Source organism: Cottoperca gobio, chromosome 4 (assembly GCF_900634415.1).
Source record: "Cottoperca gobio chromosome 4, fCotGob3.1, whole genome shotgun sequence".
NCBI classification, from domain to species: Eukaryota; Metazoa; Chordata; class Actinopteri; order Perciformes; family Bovichtidae; genus Cottoperca; species Cottoperca gobio.
The window spans coordinates 23,001,174-23,028,291 of record NC_041358.1 but is presented as its reverse complement, the minus strand read 5'-3'; the positions used below and the strand labels follow the sequence as shown (position 1 = coordinate 23,028,291).

The window sequence follows — 27,118 nt, the reverse complement described above, 5'->3', positions numbered from 1 at the left end:
CTGGCATATTCTTATATTGTGGTATCTCTACTTTGAGTCTAAATGCTTCTTCATGTTGTATAAAAAGGTGTGCAAATGTAAGTTGCAAGACTGGCTTAGCTTACACAATAATAGTGATTTTACTTCCCATACAATTCCCTAACATGTTATCAAAGGTGTACTTTCCCAAAAGCTTTTGTTTATCGGTGTAAGTTCCTTCGTATCCATGGAGCCTGTTTACCTGCTCGGTTGCCCGGTGACATTTCTCTCTATGTCGTCAAAGATTGGCTACACCCCTCTATAGCCAAAGCACTCGTTTCATTAACTGTTTTTAAGGTGGTAGACAACAGCCTGATGGTGTTTTGCTTCTATTTAGGTATTTGGCACCATTAAAAAGTCTCCCCTGCTGTTCAGAGAGCTGCGGCATTGTAATAGTTGGATATCTTGATATGCGTCTGCTTTGCGTTGGCACATTCTTTCCAACCGACACGTTGGACATTAGAGGCGGTTACAGCGAAGCGAGGCCACCTTAAAACACATGCTGACATAACAAGACACTACTCTCCACCCATATCCGAGAAGAGTCTGTTAAGAGGTGTACCACCTTCCCGGCTGTGCGTATTACCAAGAAAGACGCCGGTGTACGAACAACTCACCGAGACATCTCAGGACGTAACTGCAGCTCCTTATTGGTCAGGAATCTCGAGGTCTGGTGCGTAACGTCGCGCGCTGGAGCGGACACTCACGAGCCTGCCGGAGAATTAGCCGAGGAAATCGTGTGGATATTCAGGTGTTTGGATTTATCTAAGAGTTGTATCACCGTTTGGGTTTCTATTACATTCCAAAGCTGGGGGAACAGACTGGAAAACAACAAACTTTTATGCGAAGCTTTGAAGTTCTCGCTACAATAATTGGTAAGTACACTTGAATTTAAATTCCAAGTCATTTGAACAGTTAAGCATGTTATCTGTGATGTTGCTGTCTTAGACAAGTTTGACGTATGCTGTAGCCTAATGTGTTGGTGGGTTTATAAATTGATTGGAGACAAGCAGTCAATCACGGGTCGATAAAAACATGTTGTCAAGTGATTGGATGAGCCACCGTCCATGTAAATACTGTGGACATGATTAACTTAATAAGGCCAGTATTGACGACAGGAGAATGTCACTGTTACTGTAAATTATAATTAGTATCTGACGGCAAGTCGTTGCCGGTGTTGTCTGTTTAGAAACACACTAACGACCTTATTAAATTATAGTGACAACCATGCTAAGAGCATAATAAGCACATTTTACGATTGAGCCCAAAGCAAAAACAAGTGAATTCATATTTATGGCAGGTAAATGCTTGCTGTAAAGTCCGAACTGAATTATCCATCGTTGCAAGTAGCTTAAACTATGAATCACTTGCAAGTTTTGATGTCAAAGTTCCTTCCTTGGCCACTGGGTGGCGACCGAGTATCTTCTTTATTACGTTAAAGCCTACTTGTGTTGGAGGAATCTGTCGAGGTGAATTGCTTCATTTAGCTACCTGTATGGTCCCGATCTGTCCCTCTTTGTGTGTAAGTTGTGTCATCTGACCAAACATTTATTGGAAAACATGAACTTTGTGCAGCACCACTACTGCATGTAGGAAACTATCATGTCATATTTCATATAGTTTGCTTTTACACACTTAATTTGACACTTTTACTGACATGTGTAGCCTAGTGCTGTGTCAGGCATCCTTTTTCCTGAGGAGAATATCCTGTCCAATGTTTAATTTCCATACTATACGCAATCCCTTTAATAGTTTCTGCATGTTGCTGAGGTCAAGGGGAAGATGATGGCGGCAGCATTATTAGACTTATTACCACCACAGCCTATCTGATAGATCTACCAGTGTAGAGTGTGACCCCTGGTCTTTATACCAAGTATGTCAAATGGCTACATCCATACTAGGCCTGCTGATTACTCTTCTGACGACATATTTTTGCAGTTATGAAGGCCTAGTTGTTTAAATAATAAATGCTGTGTTTGTAGGCCTAGTTGTTTAAATGATAAATGCTGTTTAGAGTCTTTTGTTGCGTAGTTCCCACACAAGAGGACCCTCAAATAGCCTTTTTAGACAAAACTGTGTGGAGGTATCAACCTTGGCTGAAATCAAATAAATATGCTTGCTGGGTAGTTAGCTCTTATCGATCTTCTTGATTAAAAAAAACAACAACTATATTGTGAGTAAGTTAGTGATAGTAAAAAAAAAAGTAAACAATTCGTCATTTGAATTGAGTTCTCCCCAAATGTTACAGTGATCCACGGACCTCCGTTTAGGCACCGTTGCTGGTATAGTTTCATATTTTGTTCCATGCTGTAATTTATTATGAATGGCATAAACTCGCCTGTCCTCCACGTGGGTGTGGATCTCTTTTTGCTATTGGCTGAAATCAGCAGCGTCCCGAAGGAGCTCTCCTGTGATTGGCTGGGCTGCCTGTGGGGCTGTGGGCGTATTTTTTATCGAAGGTGGAAGTGGGATACTTTGTGACTGTTCATTGTCGATATTTCGCTGGGGCTGCGGTGGGTAGGAGTGCGCAGCGGAGAGCCTCACACTACAAACCGTATGAGGCTTTGCAGCTTACGGACTGTGTGTTTTATCATAAAAGCTTGCAAAAGCTGACAAAACACCGAGAGGGATTTATATTCTTTTTTATTAAACCTCCTAGTTTTTGTTTTAAAGGTAACCACCTGCGTAAATGAGCTTCCATGGCATTTTTTTGCTGACAACATACTTGCGTTTCTGCCTGACATTTACACATCCATGTAGCATATAGGGAGATTTTTGCGTGCACGTTGGAAAGAAGCAACAAAGAAAACGATCAAACAAAGAGAAAAGCGAGCCATATGTAGTTGACTTTCCTGTGGGAATATTCTCATGATATCGACCGGAGACAATACGGAGTTATTGTGACTCTTGGAGAGCGAGTGAAAGAAAGAGAGAAAGCTCTCTGAATGCTGCCTTTGATTTGCGAGCAGAACAACGGACAGTAGCCGAAGCGACGGATCTGCTTCACCATCCTCCTCACCCGCTTCATCCCCAGCTCTGCTCGTCTTGTCTCCCCCTTCACTGACTACAGGTTATCGGATGGACCAGCACCCCAGCGCCCGGAGCTGCACCAGTCGCGGGGCTTCGTCCTGCGAGGCCGTCCCGACTGAGCCCTCCATGAATCTGTACATCCACTCCACCACCGGCACACGCTTCGAGCTCTCGCTTCCCCAGGAGGAGACCGTGGATGGACTGAAGAGGAGGCTGTCGCAAAGACTCAAAGTACCAAGAGAGAGACTCGCTCTGCTACACAAAGAAACGTGAGTAAACCTGATATAATCATTATTGGAATTTGTTTACTAGAAGTGTCGTAGTATTTATATTTATAGTACAGAATCGTCTGGACATTAATTTACGCTTTTGTCCTGTTTCCAGTCTGTAGTATACGCAGACATCATGAGCCGTAAATATTCCGCAGTTTAAAAATGCGAATAAACCGAGTTTAGGTGCGTTCACCCTCCGGGCCTGCAGTACTATGTTTTAATCTATACTTTGGATTTATGCGTGGCCGAGCTCTTTTGGAGCTTCAGAGGCAACCTTGGCTTCTTTGGTCATCAATACATTCAAGGAAACTACTGACCATCAGGGCGCACGGTATTGGAATTACGCATACGGGACGCACCGGTCACTGGAACATTATCGACAAGGCGATCTGCAGACTTGCATTGATTCATGCCTCCTTCATTATAAATACTGAAGCCTGACTGAATTACTAATGCTGTGGGAATCAAACATGTTAAACATTAATGGTGGTTAAGTCACACGGACTCGGTAGCCTGTAATTTATTTACTCTGCTGCTGCACAGGCATATGCAGTGCAATATATTGTTTATTGTTGACTTGTTACTGTACAATGGAAGGTGGGTGTATCCTGTGTTTGGGTGTAAATGTAAGTGTTACATGGTAAATGCCAGTAGCTTTGGAAGCAGAAAGTCTGCTTTCAGTGGATTTCTTGGTGAGAGGTATGGGCTGCACAGAATAGCACACTAGGACCGCACTGCATGGACAGTTTAAACCTTTATTATTTAAAACTAACAAAAACCTACAGTTTTAGGCGGTTCCCAAATGAATCATGCCCAGGTTAAATGAGATAACAATAGTGCAGGTGGTGTTATGCAAAAATTAGAAGAGGGGCTTTAGTACATGCAAACAGTCGGCATTGTTTTTCAGCCCCCATCCCCTCCCACCCACTGTAATCACCCAATAAATCACATCATCCTTTAAAACCTGAAACCCCCTTTTCAATCCCCCCCCCTGCTCCCCAAACTGTAGACCTACAGCAAGTCAGTGCTGAGGCTCTTTGTTCAGCTGCATGGGGTGAGATTTGGGTCATGCATGTACAATGTATAAACACCCTTCAGTAAACTAAAGGAGGCAGAGACTCAGACATTGGGTGCGAGTGGATTTAGTGCATCGTGACCTGCAAGAATAAACTATTTCCTCGTCAAGCACACACTCCTGCTCTGCACCAAACATTAAATAGTAAAGCCATGGAAATGTATTATGTATCAACTTTCTTCAGAATCACAGAGACAGCCATCATAATACAAATCAATTAAGAACAATAGACTTGCAATGTCAATAATAGCTGCATGTTATGCTGTTTATTCTCATAACTAATAAACTCACTATTGTGGTTTTAAAGTTTCTGCTCCTCATTTGTACAACTCACAATGGCAAAAGAAAATACTTACCTCCACTTAGGCATGTGGCAGTGGTGCCAGATATCCACTGCGAGAGGTTGTCAAGCTCCACTATACTTGAAATTGAAATATGACAGCCCAATCAATACTTCTCTTTCATGGAGCTTTTCACCCACGGCTCTTTTCCAAACTAGTTTTGAATTCTGTCTGCCCCCCCCCCCCCCCCCCCTATCTGAAGGCTATTTGTGTGTCTGAAGAGAGAAGAGATATTGTCAGCACAGTCTAATTATCTTGCTCTCTCTAACCCTGCAGGCGACTAAGTTCAGGCAAACTCCAGGATCTAGGCATCTCTGATGGGAGCAAGTTAACACTTGTACCAACCGTTGAAGCAGGATTAATGGTAAGTGCTCATCTGGCTATGATTTTGTTTAGTTTGCAGTATCCAATATCAATAACAAAAAAAGACAGTATATGAACACTCTTTGCATATTTATTACTTTATATAATTGATGTCTTCTGATTTTTAGTTCAATAAAATTGATTTACTTTTAATAATTTTCTTCTTTTTGCAGTCTCAAGCATCAAGACCCGAACAGTCAGTAATGCAAGCCTTGGAGAGTCTAACTGAAACCCAGGTAAGAGACTATTTCCCTGTGTTGCGATAATGTAATACATTTAGTATCCTAACATGGTTGCAATCGAAGCTTTTAGGCCCTGTGTGTGTGTGTGTGTGTGTGTTTGCATTGGGCTGTGGCAGGTTGTTGCTTTGGTTAAGTGCAAAACAACACCCAGATATGACGGAGACCGAGAGAAAGAGAGGAGATGAGCAGGCTGCACAAGCACAAGCCTCTTTGCTTGTCTAATCTCAGCCTCTTAAACAAGCCAAGCCAAGCTAGACATCCAGTGTGAGCTGTTAGGATATAATAAGCAGCAACACCCCTTGTATCCTAGTAACATCTGTGATAGCGTGTGTGTGCGTGCACGCCACTGCAGGAAGCCAGGGCGAACACCACACAAGAAAGGCTTATTTATGAGCTGCTGAGAGGACCAGCACACAACACTCACTTCCACCTTTCTGTTTATACCTTTATCTGTAATCTCTCTCCACTCCTCCTGTATTTCATGCTCTAACACACATATTCACACATACATGCATAGGCAAGTTTCCAGGAAGTGTACTCTGGCTACATTGCGATTGAGTGTAGTCACACTCACTCATATACATAGTGCTGGATCATCAGATGACAGCCTTCTCACTCAGTATTAGCACAGGGTTCTTGGAAGCGTAGCTTGCACATTTATCCAGAGTGGGGCCTACTCCCCGTACTTACAGTGAAACAGCCCTGCTGAAATACAGTATACATTTGAGTCAGAATGGCATGACTCATCAAAATGATCAATAGTGAGAGTAAAAAGAAAAAGCCAAAGAGTCCTCGGCGCTGGCCGCAGAGAGAGTGCGAGCGAGAAAAGAGGCGATAAGGCTGAATGCACACAGGCAATAGTGTGACGTATGAAACACTCGGCAGCTGACTGTCTGACTCAGACCTACTTCCCTTTGTAGCGTTGGGCAACACTGAGATGTACGTAAGTGCACCAGTGATGCACTGCTGACTGATGTCAAAACAGAACAAGATTGTGAAATGAATGATACATTTGTCGAAAGAATTATACTGTACATTAAGTCCAATTTTTATCAAAGAGGATGTGGGTTGATCGGAGATGGTATTAGTGTTGTTCGTTATGGCTTCATTCCCTGCTGATCATTTGCTGCGTGTGTGTGAACTCAGCATGCGCCTCGTAGCACTGACAGCAGATGACTGCATGTGTGTAGGTGTGTATAAGTAAGCGTGTGGCTGTTACGGTGTGTGTGTGTGTGTGTGTGTGTGTGTGTGTGTGTGTGTGTGTGTGTGTGTGTCAGAGTGGTAGTGGGCTGGAATCAAGCCTGGACCATGATGTGGTACGCCTTTGCTGGGCAGCCATGAGTGACCATGATTTTCGCCAAAGGCAGATGATAAAAACAGCCGACACAGAAGAGCAGATTTCTCACTTAGCATTTCTCGCTGTGTCTTTATTATTCTTTGATTCATTATGAGTCAGATTCTTGCTTATTTCTTACAAATTGCTGACAGAGCCTTACTGTGGCATTTGTATTTATGTGATCTTAATTTTAATCCTGCAGTGGGCATAGAGAGAATAAAGAAGGGAACAGCAAGGCGGGTAAAAGGTTAAAAAAAAAAAAGACACAAAGCTGCTTTAGTGTGTTTTTATCCAGAGAAATTGATTCCTCTTTATAATTCATGAACCGGAATGGAATGATATAGATTGCAGAGAGATTAAGGATCTGAGTAAGATTAGAAAATAGGAATACAAAAGCTTTCCCTCATTTCCTCTCTCCCCCCTAACTCTGGGGCTATCAAAAATCAATCAATGCACTTAGCTCTTAAAAGTGTCTGACATGATAACTGATATGCCCATACACCCAAAAATAGCCTCGGGGAGATGTGGGTTGGTTGTTAGCTGTGGAAGAAGCGGGTATGAACCCCTCACCCCTGCACCCACCTGCATTTTGTTCATGTGAGGTCTCATTTCCAGATCGGGTGTTTTGCCAGGAAGTGTGTGTGTGTGTGTGTGTGTGTGTGTGTGTGTGTGTGTGTGTGTGTGTGTGTGTGTGTGTGTATTCGTGGAGGACAGGGCAGAGCGGATCACCTTATGTCTTCTCCTTTATCAGGATTCTGGGGGAGTTCTCAGCTAGCAGCTAGCCAACCAACCAAGCAGAACATGACAGCTTGCAGGGCTGCTTCAGACTTTTGTGGAGCGAGTTAGATAGTAAATGTTTTATGGAAATGAACCCCGGCAATTATCGAAATAGGATTTCTTTCCTTTACACCGTCTCCCCCTTTTCCTCCTTCTCCCTCTCTTGTTTCTGCTTAACAGCTCTCCTAGGGCCCTATAATTTAAATGTGCTGTGGTTTGCAAGTCCGGCTAGCTGCCTCGGTTTGACCGCGATGGCTGACTTCTTTAGCAATGACAATCCTGGCCTGCCTTAATTCCTCCTCTGGCATCTCACTAGACTTTTTTGCATGACATCTAAGCTGCATTAAGCCACTGCCCCCTGACAGCCCATCACAAATACAGTTGCCCGCACTACTCTCTTCTCATTCTGTCTGTTAAATAACGGTTGTGTGTTCAGCTTACATATATGGTCATGCACGGACAGACGGACGGACGGACACACACACACACACACACACACCAGATTTGAAAGGATATATTTAAGAGGATTGAGTTCAGAGAATGAGTAAACGTCTGATCCTAGTAGTAATATTGATGTATACTTACAAGAGGAGCATTGAAAGGGAAATTAAAGTAATATTCACATTTTCTGGGCATGAAGACAGTGACATCAGCTCTCCATCTATTGATCCCTGTATTTGACAGAAAGAGAAGGATTATGTGTCCCTCTCAGCACACAGGGACTATTTGCTCATTGATGCACATTGATGTTAGAATAAAAGCCAACCAGGCAGGCAGGCATCACCCTTACCATCCCCCCGTTGCCCTTCCCCCATGCAGCCACCTCTTTGTTCCTGTCTTAAAGCATGAGCACCAAACCTGCCCAGTTGACAAACCCTCAAACACACAACAATGATTGAGGGTCACTCTTTAAGTTTGTTTCTCCCCCACAATCCCCTTTCATCCTCCATACATCCATAGGCGTCAGCTATACCTAATTGAGTGCAGCTACAGTAGTGCATACTGGTTTTTAAAATCAATCTCCAGCTGGAGCGAGGCTCAGCAGGCTGCAGATTGACAAATTTTGCCTTGAACACTAACACAGATTGCTTTGGGAGGAGGCTGTGTGTGTTGCCATTCCATATGTCCCCGCGGAATAGCTGTTACATATCTGCTCTACTTTTCTAGGCTCCCGCCGACACGCACCTCCTGTCCTCATCTACTCCCCTCCTCCTCCTCTTCCTCCAGGAAATTATATGGCACAGTTTTGTCATTGTGTCTAGAAGCGGGCAGAAGCAAACTAGTAGGATCTAACTATCTGTGGGGAGTCACCCCTGGGTCAACCTCACCTCATTTCCTCACACTCTGCCTCCCAGGGTGTGTTCAAGGGTGTGCCAGACAGGTGGAAGAGAAAACAAAGGGAGAGCTTTGCACAAGTTATTCTGTAACCTGTCAAGTCGATGTATGTGTGCAAGTTCTGTTGGTTGGAGGTAATGGGGAAGGATGAGCTCATATGCTTGGGTAACTCACAAAAACGGCTGCTTATGGAGAATGGTGTGTGTACCTGTGCATGTCTGTGTGCCTGTGCGTAAAACCGCTCAATGCAGATGGTCAATATGTTTCTTTTCCCAGCCCTGCACCCTGTAGACCACCTTATCTAGATGCTAGTTAATCAGCAGGATTGACACTACTGGAAATCACTAGAGAGTAATTGCATTGAGGATTCGGGAGTGCAAGGAATTGAAAAATGACTTGAGTCAGTATGTTGGTCAATATGAGCGGAGCCTCCCCTCTTAAGCATGCAGCTCCCTCTGTCCTTCCCACTGCCACTGAAATGAAGGCTTTTTATATTCATGCAGTGTAAGAGAGGGCGTCTTTGCTCTTTGGAATGGTAATTTGTTTTTTTGTTGCCTAAATGAAAGCTACAGAAATTAATTTGTTGCTGGATGTGTAAATCAAACTGTGCATGGAATACAAGACAATGCTGATCTAAAGGCCTATTCTGTCCCTGCTCATGTAAATCCCGGCCTTAAAAATTGCATTAATAAGCTCATCACGGAGTATTTTTTCACCTGTGTAATCCCCTTTGTGATGCTTAAACGCACAGAGGGAGGGGGGTGATGGGATGGATGGAGGGAATCAAGGTGTGTTGTGGGTCAATCAAGGGATAGATGGATTTTGCAGGGGATTTCATTCTCCTATTGTGTATATGCATCTGCTCGCGCGTGTGTATGTGTGCGTGTGCGTGTGGCAACATCCATTTTTAATGTCTGCGTCTTTGTGTGTTCCCTTGTTCAGCGGCCAGGGGAGTCTTATTTTTTCCACATTTGAGTCGTGACCATCATTTCTTTCCATTCCCTGGCGACACTGAGCTTTTGTGATTCAAGTAGCAGGCATCGTGACTACTAGGGCTACTGTGTGGGAGGATGGAGGCCAGAAAATGTCACATCTAAAAGTCACCACCAAGTCTAATGAACTCAATTAGGCATATGCTACGAGGGAAACAGAGATGGGTCAAAATACCCAGGTCGATCCAATAAGTCATAAGCATTTGAATGTGCTCAGTGTAGCTGGTCACTTGTTGGCACAGTGAGAGTGTGAGGAGTGGCTTTAGCCAGGAACCTGATCATCCTGGACTTTGCCATTCGGATCTCTTTTTTCATTCAGCCGATCAAATTCAGTGATGGCCAGCTGGTCCTCTCTCGCTCCTTCCAGCCGCCTCTGTTTCTTATCAGGCAGTATTACAGACGCCTATCTTTCTAATAGGGCCTTTGAAGAGCCCCCCGGCTGCTTTTAGGATTTGGGGCATGATGCAAGTCATTGATTTTTTTCCTTTTCTCTTTTGAGAGGCTGTTATTGCGTCTTTAGCCGGTTTGTGTCTGTACAGAGACTATCAATAGTGTCCTGGTGCGATCAAAACATATGGGTCGAGAGGCGGGTTAATAAGCAGGCTTTTGAACCGTACCCTTCACCTGGCGGTTCGACAGGTGAGCTGCTGCGTTGGAACCAGAGTGGCTTCCTCCTCTCAAGGCTTCCCTCTCTCCGCCCTCCTGTCCCGCCCTCCAATCCTCTATCCTCTTTTCTCTGGCACAAAGCTGCTCGGTTGTTCATGAATGTCAGCTCAGTGCTGCCAGCACTCTCTATCTTTCCCTCCCTCTCCCTCTCACCCTCCCTCAGCCTCTCTTCCTCCCTCACGCCTTATCTCCCTCCCTTAGTTCGCTTAGTGTGCAAAGGAAGAACGACTGCAAATGAGTTCCTTGAACCACAGGGACCCCAATAAATAAAACTGTCAGCCAGAGATGTCGAAAGAAAAAAAGAGGGAAGGAGCCAGAGGCACACTCTCACTGAATATTTCATCACCCACCACCACTCTGACACCCTACCCCCATCGCCCGCATCCCCCATCCCCCCTCACCATCCTTTCTCCCTTCCTCTCTCATGCCACCCACCCCCCTTTTTCCTCCATCTTTTCTCCTCCCCTGACTGCCCCTTATCATATTCTCCCCCATCACTGCATAGCAAGCAAAGCTTTCTGCAAAACAAAATACCACCTCCTGGACCTCGACAAGTAAAACAAAATGGTTGATGGCGCTGGCTCTGGGGTCATTTGTTAGAGAGAGACAATCAAGTAGAACAGCTCTTTATCAACACCTGCATGCCACTTTGTCATGGCACTGTCCATCACATTTCTGTTGAGGTAGCCAAACACACACCTTGTTCTTCAGGCATGAGCTCCTCTTCTCTTTGCATACCACTGCTGCTGCAGCAGAAAGAGAACAATGAATGGCTGGCTTCTCTCTGTCTGCCTTATCACTACAAAAGTGGGGCCCTCCCCTCTCCCTGTCTTGTGTCTCTCATAACAAACCACCACAGACGGCCATAAGAAAGCTTGCTTCTCGCGCAGGCTAATTTGTAGCCTGCCATGTGGTGTTGGGAGCTCAGTAGGAGTACATGAATTTTTCTTGGTGGTTTTGAATAATCCACACTAGTCATTATATGGGTAATCAAGCCTCCTCTCTGTTTCTCCTGCTGTCACTCACAGTTGGCCTTCTCCTCTCACTTTCTCTCTCACACAAGCTTGCACACACACACACACACACACACACACACACACACACACACACACACACATAGAAACACAGAAACAGAAACAGAGGGGTGAAGCAAAAGCCCTGTTCAGACTTGACATTAAATGGCATTTTTCCTTCAGTGGAAAAATGCTTTCTCATTGGGATTCAACATATGTACAGAGTGAACACAAACGTGTCTCTGCTCATAGATAGGGATGGTTTATTTGCCTCCTCTGAATAACTCTGACAACATGTAAAAGTACACAAACAGTACAAATGCTTCTGCGTAGCAGCAGTTGCAGTTTCTTCACATATACAATCAAATGTTGGCAAGGAAGTGAATTCCAATCACAAGCAGTAACATGAGGCAGATTCTGATGCCAGGTGTGAACTGGACGTTGACACAGTCTGGATATATGTGGATACAGGAGATCAGACACTGAACAGTACTATAGACCAACCTACACTCACTTCCGAGGGTATACCCCCCCACACTGGTTTCCTCCCTCCCTTTAACTAAACACTGGGTTAACGGTCTCCCACAGGGCCTTTGACTTTGTATGCATGTTCGCTTGTGTGTGTGTGTGTGTTGTGGGTTGGCAAACTGTCAACTCATTCTTTTGACAGCTGTCAGTCACAGACACAGTCAGCATCTCCTCCCACCCCTCTCCTTTTCTCTTTCTTTCTCCCCCCTCCCACTTTTGGGATTCCGCCTCCCCCCGAGGCCTCTCACACACACACACACACACACACACACACACACACACACACACACACACCTTGTCTAGCAGGTGATCTTTTGTTCGCAGAGTTTCTTAGAGCCATCTCAGGTAGCCCCCTGACCTGTTCTCCTTCTCCTTCCCTTCCCGCCCTGCTGAATTTATTGTCTTACCACTGCAGAGTAAGCATGGGTGTGGACTAGACTATCAACAAGCCATTACTGGCTGAGTTAACACTCTGAAAAAGCCGAGTTTCAGTTTGTCCTGCAGCATCCTTTATGCTGATTTCGACTGCTTTCGCTGTTGATTATTTACATGTTGAAATGCAGCCATCAGATCATCCCAACCCCCCTCGTCCTTTCACCTGCCTCTCCTCTCCCTCTATTTTATTTTCCACACCATGTCAATACCAATGTGCAAAGGTCACCCTGGCAACAGAGAGGCAACGGTCGATAGAGAAATAAATAAGCAGAAGAAAAGAGAGAGAAGTGATGGAGGGCAGAGCCTGGTGATTCACAGGGTTAACTACAGGCCAACATCTCACAAGCACACTCCAAAGGCTGCAGGGTCTAGGGGGAGTGAGGCCTCTGCTCTCTTTTGCTGTCTTTGTATGTATGTCTCTATTACTTGTTTTCTCTGCTTTGTCATTATTCTTTCACTCTATCTCCAGTCCTCTTTGTGCTCTCTTATCCCCTTGTGTAGCTTTTCAGTGTTGCTTCTGTCTTCCTGTTTCCCCCCTCCCTCTGTGCCTCTCTGGGGACTGAAAGCATGCAGGCAGTAAGGGTTGTTGAACCCTTTTTGGACAGAGGCGTCACTTTGTATTTACCACAGCTAGCTGTTTCTGTTTTTTCTTCTATTTGGGGAAAACCTTGAGATATGATTACTGCTGAGTCTTCAAGACCCAAAGAAGCTTTCTGACCCCGAATACCTTTCTGACAATAAACACGATCACATGCACCTCCACAAATGCACAGACTTAAACAGTGAGTGGCAATGCACAGCAACAGAGCCACAGGCATGCAGGAGGGGGACAAGAGAACTTTTGTTGTTTAGTGTGAATCCTCCAGCCAAGTCGTGACAACTCCTCTATCCTGTGTGTGTTTGTGTGTGTGTCCATCCGGGCCACGGGTGGGACAGTGAAGGCCTCCACACTTGGCTCCTATAAGTCGTTGCCAGAGCTCCAAAAATGGGCAGCCCTTCCAGATCCGCCGTGGACAATCAGCCATTCTGTGTTTGAGAGGCAGGCGGGGTGTATTTCCTGGACGTGGGACTGATTTTTCAGGCCCCGGGCCAGGCAGAAGGGTGGCCTCTGTCTCTGAGCTGAATGACACTGCTGACTAAGAACGGACTACGGGGTAGTGGGAGGCAAGCGGGAGTGGGTGCTATTTGTGTGTTTTCCAATAGGCCTTCCCATCCACTGCTCCCCAGCAGATGTAAATAGGCCAGTGTTACAGAATAGTGATTGATTTCATGATGGGCTAATGTGGTGTGTCGGTGTCTCTATGAGAGGGGGAGCTCAAAGCACAGTTGTGTGCATTTTAACTGCCAACCATGGTGCAGACTGTTCATTTATAAAAGGAGGAAGTCAATATGCGTGGGGGAGTTTTTCTCTTTTTGAAAGGCTTTGGCCTTAAGTACACAATCTGGATGCAGACTTAGTTTGCAAACACTATTACACCAATAAAGCATGTATGTGTACAATCTTTTTCATTTTGAATTGGCAAAGTTTAGTTGGTGATCTTTCTGTAATAGCACATCAACTTCATCACTCAATTTCTCTTTTGTCTACCTGCAGGTCAGTGACTTCCTGTCCGGCCGCTCCCCCCTCACCCTGGCACTGCGTGTCGGTGATCACATGATGTTCGTCCAGCTCCAGTTGGCGGCGCAGCAGTCTGGCGGTCCCCAGCTCCAGCACAGACACGTCATCACCCGGAGCAACGCAGAGACCGCAATGGGACAGCCCACAGGGCAGCCTCGTGTTCCTCACCCTCACCCTCACCCCCCGCAATCACACCACCACCCCCATCATCCACAAAGTCACCCCAGCCCCCACTTGTCCCAGCCTCACCTGGTCCCTGCCTCCCCCTCTACCCCAGCCTCCCCTTCCTTCCCCCTGCCCTCCACACACCACCAGCCGATCCCTCCGATGTACCACCAGTCGCCCTCCTCTGTTCACTGTAGCCCCCCTACTCCCCCTCCTCAACCACACTCCCCTCGCCCGTCCAACATCCCTGGAGGTCATTTCCGCTCTCCAGCCCATCACCATAATCACAATCACCACTACCACCAGCCTTCCTCAAGCCAACCCAGCCACGACATCGGCCAGGCCAGCCCTGTAGCCCCGGTCCTCTGCCCTGAAGTAAGTCTCCAAAATATTGTTAGTTGATGGATATTGTTTATGTGTTTATACCACTGTTACATATTTGTCAAGCATGCAAGACAAGCATGCAAAATGTCTGAAATATTATCTTATGATAATATAAGGTGCTACAAATAAAGTTACAGATCGTGGTAAAATAGCTTAACTTTGACACAACTGATGTCATCACAGGCACTTAGGCCTTCTCATGAATGAACAAAGGAGGGTGTGGGATATGACTGTTTGACCCGAGGGCCATGCACACAGCTAAATCGTCCTCTATTAAATTGATTAGATTAGTGGGATATCACAGCAGCGTGAGGGTGAACCCGTGGTTTACTCAGGTCTGGAGAATGTTTGCACGTGGTGTGTGTGTGTGTGTGTGTGTGTTGTGTGTGTGTGTGTGTGTGCTTCTAAACCACAGTGCACTTAGTCATCACTGGAGTGCAGTCTGCTTCCCAAATACATACACAAGCCAACACACATACATAAGCCAGGACGGGCACGGCAACCCCATGACCTCATCCTGCACAATGAGACGTACGGGGAAAAGGTGGTGACGATAAACAGCTTCAGAGAACAAGATTCAAAGAGAGGCAGATTTAATAAATCGGCTTTAGTTTTTCAAGACTGATTATTAATTGTTGTTTATCATTAACCTTTACAACAGTTTATTTAACTTTGGTGAACTCTAAGAACAGCTTCACACTTACTTGTCTCCACCAACCAAATGCTGTGTATACTTTCTCTACCTCCCCGAGCTCCAGCCTATGTAGAGCAAATAAGAACCAGATGTCAGTGGACTATGTGGGAGAGATGGTTCACAACAAGTAAAACAGAAAGACAGGCCAGTTTAGTAGTGCGAAAACAGAAATGGCTATTCCTCATGTAGGCTTTCACATGCGTAACACACCCAAACATAGAGACCTTTGCCTGGGTTTCAATTTCGCTTTCAGATGTCAGTTGAGTATTCCAAGTTGAACTAAGGTGAAGTAAAAGGGCTGATAATTATTGTCTATCTCAGGTTTGAGGTAATAAGATATCCTGGCTGCTTTGGGGCTATAGGCAGAAAGCTCAGGTTTCCAGCGTTCTGGGGTTTCTTATAACCATCAACCTTCACGCCATAGGTTACTTACAGATAGTATTTACAACATGCTGAAGTAAAGGTCACTTGAAGGTATCCTTGGGACAGAGCCTACATCATATACTTTATAAGGGGTATAGTCAGAACACATTTCAAAGCTCAAAAGTTATGCATGAATGACATTTGATGTACTGCATATGTTAACACAGTATGGCATGGGATGTGATTGTGTACAAATGTATTCTTTTCCCACTGCTTTTACATGCCCTGAAGCCTAACTTTATATGCAATTTAATATGTTTTCTCCAGGCTAGATGCAGCCCCACCACCCCAACCACCCCCAACAGCCCAAACAGCCCCAGCAGCCCAAACAGCCCCAGCAGCCCCACCAGTGGAAGCAGCCCCTCAACACGCTCCCGTAAACCTGGCGCCATCATTGAGAGCTTCGTCAACCACGCTCCCGGAGTTTTCTCAGGGACCTTTTCAGGTGAGAGGACACTGAGCTGTCATTAAGATTTATTGCTGCTCTAAGCAATAAACCTGCGCACAGTGAGATCCAGCTGTAAGCATCTTTTATGAGAACCTGCATGCTTCACAAAAAATACAGAGAACATTCAACACATTCTCCTCTGCGGGGTCTCAGGGTCTGTTGTAGGCATGTGTATGTAGGAATTACATTAAATGCTTTGACTTTTTATTTTTATTTATTAAAAGCTCATCTTTTGTAACACTTTTCCATCTTTCTTGCTCCCTCTCAGGCACTTTGCACCCTAACTGCCAGGACAGCACTGGGCGTCCTAGACGAGATATTGGTACCATCCTGCAGATCCTCAACGACCTCTTGAGCGCCACGCGCCACTACCAGGGCATGCCCCCCTCCCTCACCCAGCTCCGCTACCAGACCCAGTGTGGATCACCCACCACACCATCTCCCTCGCCACCTCCTTCACCCCAGGTTGCTGGCATGACGGGCCTCCCTGCCAAAGCTACCTCTGTGCCCGCCAGCATCCCTAGCAGCCCTCCACCGACTCTTCATCCGCTGGTGCAGTGCCAGAGTCAGATCCGCATGTGCAAACCCCCTGGTGAGTAACTCCACACCGCACTCCCTCTGCTCATGTCAGGAACACAACAGAAAAACACACACACACATACAATTATTATGCATCCATCCCATGAGGCAGATGGTCTTGCAGTTGTGCATGTGTGTGTGTGTGTGTGTGTGTGTGTGAGAAATGACTTCACTCTAGAACCTGTCATTTTACTGCGATCTGCTCTTGCATTGTAACCTACTGAAGAATTAATAGTCCTCTTTGTCTTTTCTGTTTCTATTCCCATCGCACAACAGGGTTCTGTAGGGATTATTTTTCATCATTGCCTTGTTCAAGCACTTATTTTCATCTTTGAAATACTGACAAAGCAAGAACAGAACAATCAGATTAAAGAACAAAAACTGTCGTACATATATCTCTCCTGGGTTTTGAGGCACAGGATAAGAGGGAGAGATGGGAGGAGGAAGGAGGGGGGTCTCCTTAGTAATGCAATACAAGCTTCTCAAGACCTGTTCAGTCAGGCTTCACTCGTCAGGTAGCGGAGTAGGTTTTCCCCTTCAAGCCTGGGCTGGGCTATGTTTAGATTAGATTAGGTTTTTGTTGATTCAACCTGCACCTTAATGAAGGGCTTCAGCTGCGGCATGTATGGGCTGGGGCTGGACAAACCTTGACATACCTGGGGCTAAGGGCTGGGCAGGTTCTGCAGTTCAGATGATAGCATTTAGGGACTGGGTTTGCGTGTTTTAAAACTTCCTTTCCTTGCAGAGACACAGGATGTTGAGTGTCAGACAGATGTCCAGAACCGATAACATTCAGTCAATGTTGTAAGGTTAGACTGGCCGTGCTGAGAGAAACAGCATTGTCCTCTGCTGCCTCCTTATCTCCTGTCGAGGAAATCGAGCTAGCCTTTGGTGAGCTGCTGGTAAACCTTGTTGAATAGTCTGGTAGGGAGGGGTGCTTGAGAACAGTGATTTATGTTTAATGTTTTCTTTTGTTAGAAAAGCAAGAGCATACATTTATATTGTCATACTCTGGCTGTGTCCCTTGTCTCATGACCTTTAGTTGCAAACAGAATGGAGTGTTTTAGTTTCAACTGAATACAGATTGACCGGGAATGTCCAGTATTCCTTTGCGTCAGCCTGGGTGCCCTTACAAGTCTTCAGTGAACAGTTGGAATAACACAGGCATATTTTCCTAACTCAGGGAAGACCTTTCCTTCACTGCCCCCACCTACATATCCCCCCCCCCCCCCCCCACCCTTCCCTTCTTCTCATACTCTTGTCATCGCTCTCTTCGCCTACACTCAAAAGCCCCTGCTGCTGTTTCCCCCATTTGCTGTCCAAAAACAGCCTTGCCTGTAAAATCCATCTCTCTGTCTTCCTCCTTCTCTTTCCATGTCTGTGTTGTGCATCAATACATTGCCTGTGTTCATTTGGCCTTTTAATAGACAGATTTTATTCTGAAATGCAGCTCTGAAAAGAATTGGCTTTGTGAAGTAGAGGGCAGTGAGAGGAGAAGGAGGAGGATGTGGAAGAGGGTTTTTAAAAACCACAACACTAAGCCTCCATTCATCATATGGGTGTTTACATCCTGTCCATCAGTCTACCAACTGCCCACTGATTAACCAAGGGTGAAGTAAAAAAAAGAAAAGAATGGGTGAAGAAATAGCCTGCCTAATGTCTTTTTTCCAACTTAACTGCCTCCGTCCCACTTCCTACTCGCAGTGTACACTTCCAGAAAGTGAATGGGTAACCAGACCAACCAAGCACAGTTTAGCTCACTGAGACAATGAATGTGCCGCTGTGTTTGTGTGGACCGAGGCTGTGTGCCTACTTTGTATCCCGTTCCACATGGTGTGCTAAGGAAGCCGATGACTAAGCGCTCTCAGGCAGTCTTATCAGTCGACACCTGATGGAGGACTTACTGGACTTAACACCGTGGCTTAACTCTGCTTCACAGAAACCTGCCTTCATTCAGCTACAGGAATAACCTGCGCTTCCCATCTGCCTGGATGTGTGTGTGCAGTCAAACTCGGGTTGAAACAGCCTCTTGAAAATGTCACATAGCTAGGCTGTCTCCTGAGAGCCTTTACCCTTTCCGCTGCAAGTTCATGTGCGTTGGGCAGAAGACAAGCGTAAATAAAGAGCTTGAGCATACTCGCATCCACACACACTCCAACCACAAATGCCTGGTTAAAGTCTTTGGCGACTAGCTTGGTTTCACGGCCTTGCTGTATAGTATTGATGAGTTTGAGGATTTGTTAGCCCAAGACTTGTGCTGGATTTGAACAGGAGGGCTTAAGCATGGGCTGGCAGGCTGATTGTTAGCTAAATTCCTTCACTGAGTAGGGTGGACCTCCCCGGTACCCCCCTCCAGCCCTTCAGCCCCCTGCCCAGCCAAACCCATTGTGCAGGGGCCAGGGACACACAGGGCACCAGGCTGAGCCATTGTGGGGCAGGGGAGGGGATGGCTATGGGATTATAGGGCTGCCTTTTAGTCCCACTCCCACGGCAGCTGCCTTAGTTCAACACAGGCACACACAGAGGGGCAAAGCAGGGGCAAAGTTAGCTCTGAAAGCTTCTCCAGCACCCCCTTCCCCTCTTGTGTCCCTTCCACATCCCTTCACCCCTTCCTGTCCCCTTTCGATTTGTCAGGTCATGCTAGCTTCGTGCTGGCTGGGACTGGGCAAGCCAAAGGAAAAGGGAGGGAGATGGGAGAATGAGAGAGACACAGAGAAAGATCCTACGGCCTCGTTGAGTCCTGTATTTAAGCCCTGACCTGCATGGCCAAGGCCAAGTTATCCGCTGGGAGGCTTTACTCCTCTCTCGTCGCAAACACGGGGGTTTGCTGTGACACACGTGCACCAGTAGCTCAACGAACGCCCCGGCTACGCAGCGCAGCACAGAGCTATCTAGCAAAGCCAGCCAAGCACATCAGGTGCCCTTTCATTGTCGACAAGGAGAGCGAGAGGGAGAGAGGGAATGCAAATTAAGTATAAAAGTCATTGAAGAGCTTGTGTCCCTGCAGGGCTGTCAATGCCCTTTCACTGGCTGTCAAAATGTTCATATTAGCTCCGATTTGATTTCTGGCTTCAGTTTGTGTCTGATTAGTTTTTTGTTTTTTTTAAAGACATTCTGCTGTTGAACTTGATCACCTGTTTTTTTCAAAGTTGTATGGCTGAACTGGCGGTTTGTCATGGAGCTGCCCTAAACGCTTGACTTGAGATGTGGAGCGTTTGATCTGATTTGATGGTTTAAGATCCTTCACTTTTCGCATTCACCCAACTCCTACTGTGCAGAGACCCGAGTTGACTTTGCTCCCATGTGATTTTCTTTCCTCTTCTACCTCCCTTTCACTACCTCTTCCTCTCTGTCCACGCCTCCCTCTTTCCCCTGGTTCCCTGGATGCTGAGCAAACACAATGTTCTCTCTACAAGATCACAAGACTTATCAAGGCAAACAAACAAACAACAACACTAAGACAACTGCAAATGAAGGCCAATCTTTATACAATCAATACAAGTAGAAGCTCCTTTAATCTCCCTGAGCGTCCTGCACACTGCAGCCCTCCTCCCTTTTTCTCTACCTCCATTCTCTGCTTCTACCCCCTCCCCTCCACCCCTCCCATGTGCTCCCTATCTCACTCCTTGCTTTGTTGCTGGGCTGGGCTCAAAGGCAAGGAAAACTGACTGACGCATCGATTATTCATAGATCACCCCTTCTTTCTCTCTCTCTCTCTGTTTTTCTTTGGCTTTCTCTGCAGCGATTGGTGTATTTACAGGGCCTGTGTCAAAGTCTTCAGAGAGGAGAGTTTGGGGGTGGACAAATGTGCGGCTATGAATTGAGTTTTGGTGTGATTGGCAGGAAGGGGAGTAGTAAAAAGGGAGAGGAGGAAAAGGAGACTGCTATTTTCTTCCCCTCTGTGCCATGGACCTGTCTTCTGTTTGATATCTTCCACTGCGGGTTTCCGGGAAAAAGATCTGTTGTCTTTTCTGTGTCACGCAGAGTTGTATATCGTACATGGCTTTGCTCTCTCATTCATTAATTCCCTATGTCTCTTACCCACCTCTCTTTGAGTCTTCCAAGGTTACGTCAAAGCTTAGTCTCTGCATCCAGGCTTTAGGCCAGCCTGTCTGCATCCGTGTGTGTGTGTGTGCGCGTGTGTGTGTATAGTCCGTCCCTTTTAGCCAGCCCTAATAATAGCCCTACTGTCATAAACATAGTCTGGAGAACCTTGTGGCCAGCTGTGTCCGGCCCAGCCGCCCAGGGCTCCGGTAGTGACGCTGATGAATGACCACACACACACACACACACAGCGACACACACCAAGTTTGGTGTAGCTCCACTTTCTCGGATATCTTTTGTCAAGACAAAGGCCAAGATCTAGAGCACTCCAAAAGTGCCCTTATTGCCTATATATTGTTAAGTTGTCCTGGTAAATGAACCTCTTTGGACTACCCCGGTGAAGTAAAGAAATCATTTAAACTGAGACCATCTTAAGGCAAACTGTACCAGACAAACAGATTTTGTACGTAGGCATGTGTTGGCTTCGTGCCGTTTCATTGTGTACAGCCATATTTCGACACAGCCGAGGGGCGGTTTTGCTTGTAGCTTGTGAGAACAGGGGAATAAGGGGAAGAGGGAGGACCGGAGGGGGAACAAAGCCTCGCGGCAGAGTATGTGGATGTCACACGGAGCTGAGGCAGCGGAACAATGGCTCTAATGTAGGAGTACCCCCCCCCCCCCTTTGGTATACCCCCTGTTCTCTAGAGATGACACGCTGCCCCTCACATACAGCGTACACGACATCTGGATGCACACACATACGTTTGTATCAGGACAAAACACATTGGCAGGAAGTGGGAAAAACCCAGTGTGTCTATGTGTGTGAGATAAATGTAAAGTAATCTTTTCTGTTAACTCGGTGTCACTGTTCGCTTCCTTTCTGCTCTCAAAAAGCAGCATCAAGGCTGCTTGATGGCAGTTTAGTTTTTTAGTATGCACTGCCAGACAGTGGTGAGTATTTATAGCAGGAGAAAAGGCTCTGCACTGCTCGATCCGATAAGCAAATAAGGGAAAGAGGTAAATTAAGCCCACACAGAGTCCGGAATTCATTCCGATGGGGGGGGAGAGCAGAGGAGGCCACAATCGATTCCAGAAACTGCCACCTACGGCTGATCCTTTACCCTCCACCCTCTTCCTCCGTCCTTTTTTGCTATCCCCCTCGCCCCTGAGGGAGGAATTCCTTAACCCACATCGCCCGCCTGCCTGCCCCCCCAACCCCCCTCTCTCCTCTCGCCTCCTGCTTCCCCTTCTTCACACTGCCCCACCTAGCTGTCTCTGGGGAGACATGGGGCAAGAGCTGGGGGATGGAGGAGGGGGAGGTGGGCCCTCTCTGTGTGTGTGTATGTGAGGGGTGAACAGGCTGGAAGTGGTGGGGGGATAGAGAGAGAGAGAGAGAGAGAGAGAGAGAGAGAGAGAGAGAGAGAAGGGGGGTTGGGGGGGGGGCTTGCGTCAATGAGCTGAGAGTAGGAAGCTACAGCCATAATAAAGAAAAGAAATAGCAGAGAAAACCCAATCTCTCCCCGTCTCTCCGCTTACAATTTCCATTCGCTTGCATTTTCTATTGAAAGCCAATAGCGTTGTCCCGGGCTCGAGATGGATGGCTGCACTAGAGCTAAGGTTTAATCAATAGGTCTTTTTAATTTGCCATCGATCCACGTTAAAAGCTACTGCGGCTGTTGCTGCTGTGTGTGTGTGTGCATGTGTGTGTGCATGTGTGTGTGCATGTGTGTGTGTGTGCGCGTGTGCGTGTCTCCACGTTGTGTATGTTTTTTTGTGTGAATACATGATGTGCTGGAATAAGGATTTGAGTGTCTGTGTGTGTGTGTGTGTGTGTGTGTGTGTGTGTGTGTGTGTGTGTGTGTGTGTGTGTGTGTGTGTGTGTGTGTGTGTGTGTGTGTGTGTGTGTGTGTGTGTGTGTGTGGGGTGTGCAACAGAGGCAGAGATGGCCGCTGTTCTTCGGTTTATTGACATTCTAGCCCATTATTTAATTATTTAATTCCCAGACAGATACTAATGGAGCTGGCTAATAGATTGTGGTTGCCTTCTCCTTCCTTCCAAGCCCCCGAATATAAGTATAAATGGAATTAGGCTTGACTCACTGTAGGAGAGCATTCACAGTGTGGTGCGAGGCCTCTCCCTCGAGACCAGATTCTCCTATAGGCACATCAACAACTAGAAATGCACTTCCAGTCACTGAGGCATGTCATCTGCAATTATGTGCGCAGATATCATAGGCATCTATCTGAATGTGTCCTCTCTGGCCTGTGTTTGCATGTTTTTGGCCTTGCCATTGCTTCTCAAGGAGATTCAGGTCTAAGAAGGGCTGTTAAGATAAGGGGATGAAATGGCACTGAGGGGGCTAATGATGCTCAGTGGGGGAGGTTAAGCAGCAAATTCCACATTGTGCACATGTCTGTCAGAGCCAAGGGAATGTCAAGGATGTATTGCTGTATCTGCTGCCTGTTAAACACACACACACACACTGAAGAACAAAGACATATATCAACACTCATCACAATCCTATCTTATTTTTGAGTTAGTTTTGAGTCTGTTCAGTGTAAACAAACTAGTCATCATGCAAAAAGAAATACCCGACTGACCATCTTTCCCCTCTCTTTTCCTGTGTCCAGGTGACCGTATTCGTCAGACCGAGAACCGCGCAACCCGCTGCAAGGTGGAACGCCTGCAGCTGTTGATGCAGCAGAAGCGCCTGCGCAGGAAGGCCAGACGGGACCAGCGCGCTCCTTATCAGTGGCTGCCCAACCGGAAGGCCGGACGCAGCAACAGCAACAGCAGCATTTCCAGCGAGGGCTCCATGGACCTGGACTTTGACGACTCGGTGTGGAAGCCCGACGTTAAGGCTGACTTGAAGTCTGAGTTCGTCATGGCCTGAAGCACCTCATCCCACACCCTGGGGGATAGAGTCAAAGATGTGCAAAGCATTGCTTGGGATTTACTTAGAGATATATTTTGAGGGAGTGGATTGAAACGAGGCGAACTGTGCAAAGAGGAAATCAAAGTTGTCCTTGTGGCTGCCGTCTGTCACATGAAATATAAAGCTCCCTGCAGACTTTAATCCCATCACGTCCTTCGCAGTTGACCTTGTGAAAAACAGCAACAATAGCAAGAGAACTTTCTTTTGAAGCTTTGGATTTGGACAGGCATCAACCGGACTTAACAGTGTACAAGACTCTTTACGGTGTGATTACAGAGACCATATCTGAACTTGAGCATAGCAGAATTCAGTGGGTGGTGGTGGTGGTGGCGGTATTTTCAGATTTTCATTTCTAAGATTTTTTTTAAGCGCACTCTGGACAGCAATGAAGAGATCCACACTGGATTTATTAACAGGACAGGAGCACCAGAGGCCTCAGTGTTTCCTATTTACAAGAATGGCAGAACTACCGAACTGTGGATTGTTCCAACGGGCATTCTTATCTCAAAACTCACCAACCACAGTTGAGCTTTTACCTGTTATGGGGTGGTTAAACCTTTTTCTTTTTTCCATTTTGAAACATATTATTATATTTTATAAACAAAAAATATGTAGCATTGTTCACAAAGCATTCAGGTTTTCATATAACAGTTTCAAAGTAGTTTGTTGATTTGCACATTTTCTTGATTTATAACAGCTGGTCAAAATGTGCAAGGAGGAGGAGGAGGTGGGGCCTGAAATCGATAAACAAAATGAATATGGAAGTATTGATATCAACCTCAGTGACATAGGGTATCGATAGGAATGATTAATGAGTAAACAAAATGAATTAATATTAACAGAAAGTGCTTTAGAGGATTTTAAAATCTTTAAAATGTATATGGAAAATCTATTTTTTATTTCTCTTCCTATCTGCTGTTTTCAAAAAGCAGCAGCCCTTTGTGGCTTCAGTCAAGTCGTTGACTACCAACAAATACGTACATCCATTCAATCATTCATTAGCTCGTTCATGAATTATAGTCGTCCAGCCACAACAAATAATACGGAAAGATAAATTTCATCCAGCCCACCTCATGTCTTACAGACCTGAATGGACTTGTTGAGGGTTTGTATTAGTTTGTGTACATACATGTGACAATTGGCAAAGGTTTATGAGGGTGTGTGTGTGTGTGTGTGTGTGTGTGTACGTTTGACTTGCGTGTACATTTATTTAGAATACCCCATGTTTCTGTCCGAGTTGTCTTCTCCAAAATAACCCCCCTAGTTTCTCCAGAATCCTGAAGATCAGCTGCAGTGAATGCATGAGTCACTACTTTATATCCCGACAGGATAAAACATCAAATTCTGAGTTCCTTTTATAAGTCCTCATAATAACGACTCTATTTTTTTATTGGCAAAATGGGGAGAAGAAGTGGGATCTGTATCCAGCATCATTATCTAGTGCCTCCACCAGTACATCCGTTGACATATCAGGTTAGGCCTTTTACAGTTTTGCTGCTACACATGGGGACTTCTAATGAACAAAAAAAGAAAAGAAAAGAGCGATAGGGGAAAAAGTGACTTTTCTTTGCATGCAGAAGTGTGAATTACACTGATCTCTTTTCTATTGGTGGAAAAAAAAAAAAGAAACTGGTGCTGTGGGAATGAAGGTTAACAACATGCATGAATTTGTGAAGAAAATAAACAATGCTGCTTTTGTTGGTTAGGTTTTTGTATTTTTTATTTTTCAATGTAACTAGTGTCCTGCTTAAGTATTACAACGCAAAACCAAAACAGATGAAGTTAAGTGTGGACTCGCATCTTGCTCAGCACTGAACATTCCTGTTGTGGGACAATGAAGATGATGATGAGCAAAGCGCAACTGACTCTCTCTCCACTCCCCGAGCGCTGGTTTTACCCCCCCCCCCCCCATGACTCTCAAGGACCCAGACAGCCCTGCAAACTGTTCAGCCACCTCCCCTCCTCCCAAAGCCTGAACGCCAACCGAGGCTCACGTGGACGTATTCTGGCAGGGAACTAACAGAACAGCGGATTTACAGTACTGTCCTTCAAACCCGATAGAAACATCTGGTCTGTCTCTTTGTCTGTCTGTCTGTCTGCTCGATCGACCACCCTACCACAATTGCACTCCCAGAGATTGCAGTGAGAGATTACCTTTTTTGGTGAACCTCATCTTTTTTTTAAGTGGCCTTACCTTTCACTAAAAAAATGAGACACTTGGGGACATTGGGGACGGGAATGTTTCTTTTTTTTGGTTTTTAAACTTTCTGTGTGCATCGTTGTTGGACTTGTTGTCATCAAGGCGTCATTTTTCTCACTGAGGACACTGGGCATCTGTTGTTTAGTGCTTTTAGCTGGTGGAGTCTCTATTATGTCAAGGCTTCTGTGCCTTAAAATGTTGCCCTTGCTGTGTCAGTGTCAGATTTAAGCTTGTTTTCATTGGTTGATACACAGGACTGTAGTATTCACAGCCATGAGAGTTGTAGATTTTAGGGGTAAAGCTTGTTTGAGTGAATCAAATACTATTTAAAAGTTGGTGTTGTTCCTCGAATACGGCCTTTGTCCCGCTTCTTCATTGTGTTGCCATGCTTGTTGGTCTACGTTGTCCGAACCTCACATCCCTCTTAACTCAGTCCTCTCACCAACAAGCTGCAAAAGGCTACAAATCTGTGTAACTTATGTTAACTGAGGAAGTTTACACCACAGTACTTAGATGGCAGGAAACAGCCCTGAATAAGAAAAGTCCTCTGAGGACTCCAGACTACATGCACTTCCTGTTTCCTTGGATACAACATTATTAAAGGACAATTTATCCCCTGCCCCTCCCAAAATTTATTCAATTTTGTTTTGTACATGTATGAAATATACTCTGTGTGTGCCTCACTTCTGTGTGAAACTCAAAAAGATGAAACAAAACAAAAAAGATGACAAAAGCATTACAGAGAGGATAAAAAACTATGTTGGTGGAATTCTGATCACGTCATTTAAGTTGCCTGTTCTTTCTTGTAGCCAACTATTGAAAATAACAGGATTCAAGAATACAATTTACAATGTTCTAGCTCTAGACCGGTGTAGCACATGTGTGACTGTATTAATTTATGAAACCAAAATGGTAACTGTGAATTATGTATTTCTTTGTGCATTTTTTTAAAAAGCGGGGGAGAAGGTTGTCGGGACACGGCAGCAGCTGATGCTCGTGTCCGAAAAAAACGTTTGTTTTTTTTGGTGGAATATAATGGAAACCAAACATGTTTCTGAAAAATGGAAAAAAAATGGAAAAAATGAAAAAAATGAAAAAATATATGAATATATTTTTTTTCTTAAGCAATACATTTCAGTGTGACTTGTGATAGAACATTTTCTTTTTTAGGTAATAAATAAATAAAAAACAAAATGAGTACGTCA

The 27,118-nt window shown here is 45.5% G+C and overlaps 1 protein-coding gene across 2 annotated transcripts; it reads left to right on the top strand.

The window, feature by feature from the left end:
• Positions 1–531: 531 nt before the first annotated feature.
• midn (midnolin) lies at positions 532–27,118 on the top strand. 2 transcript variants are annotated; one of them, XM_029429163.1, is made up of 8 exons: positions 532–893; positions 3,089–3,317; positions 5,013–5,100; positions 5,273–5,335; positions 14,018–14,581; positions 15,975–16,152; positions 16,424–16,747; positions 23,409–27,118. In XM_029429163.1, exons 1-8 carry the CDS (start codon positions 860–862, stop codon positions 23,669–23,671), a joined length of 1,743 nt encoding a protein of 580 aa, XP_029285023.1. In that variant the 5' UTR covers positions 532–859; the 3' UTR covers positions 23,672–27,118. The 2 variants fall into 2 exon arrangements, with proteins under 2 accessions (XP_029285023.1, XP_029285024.1); XM_029429164.1 differs by lacking the exon at positions 3,089–3,317 and having other exon boundaries at positions 533–893.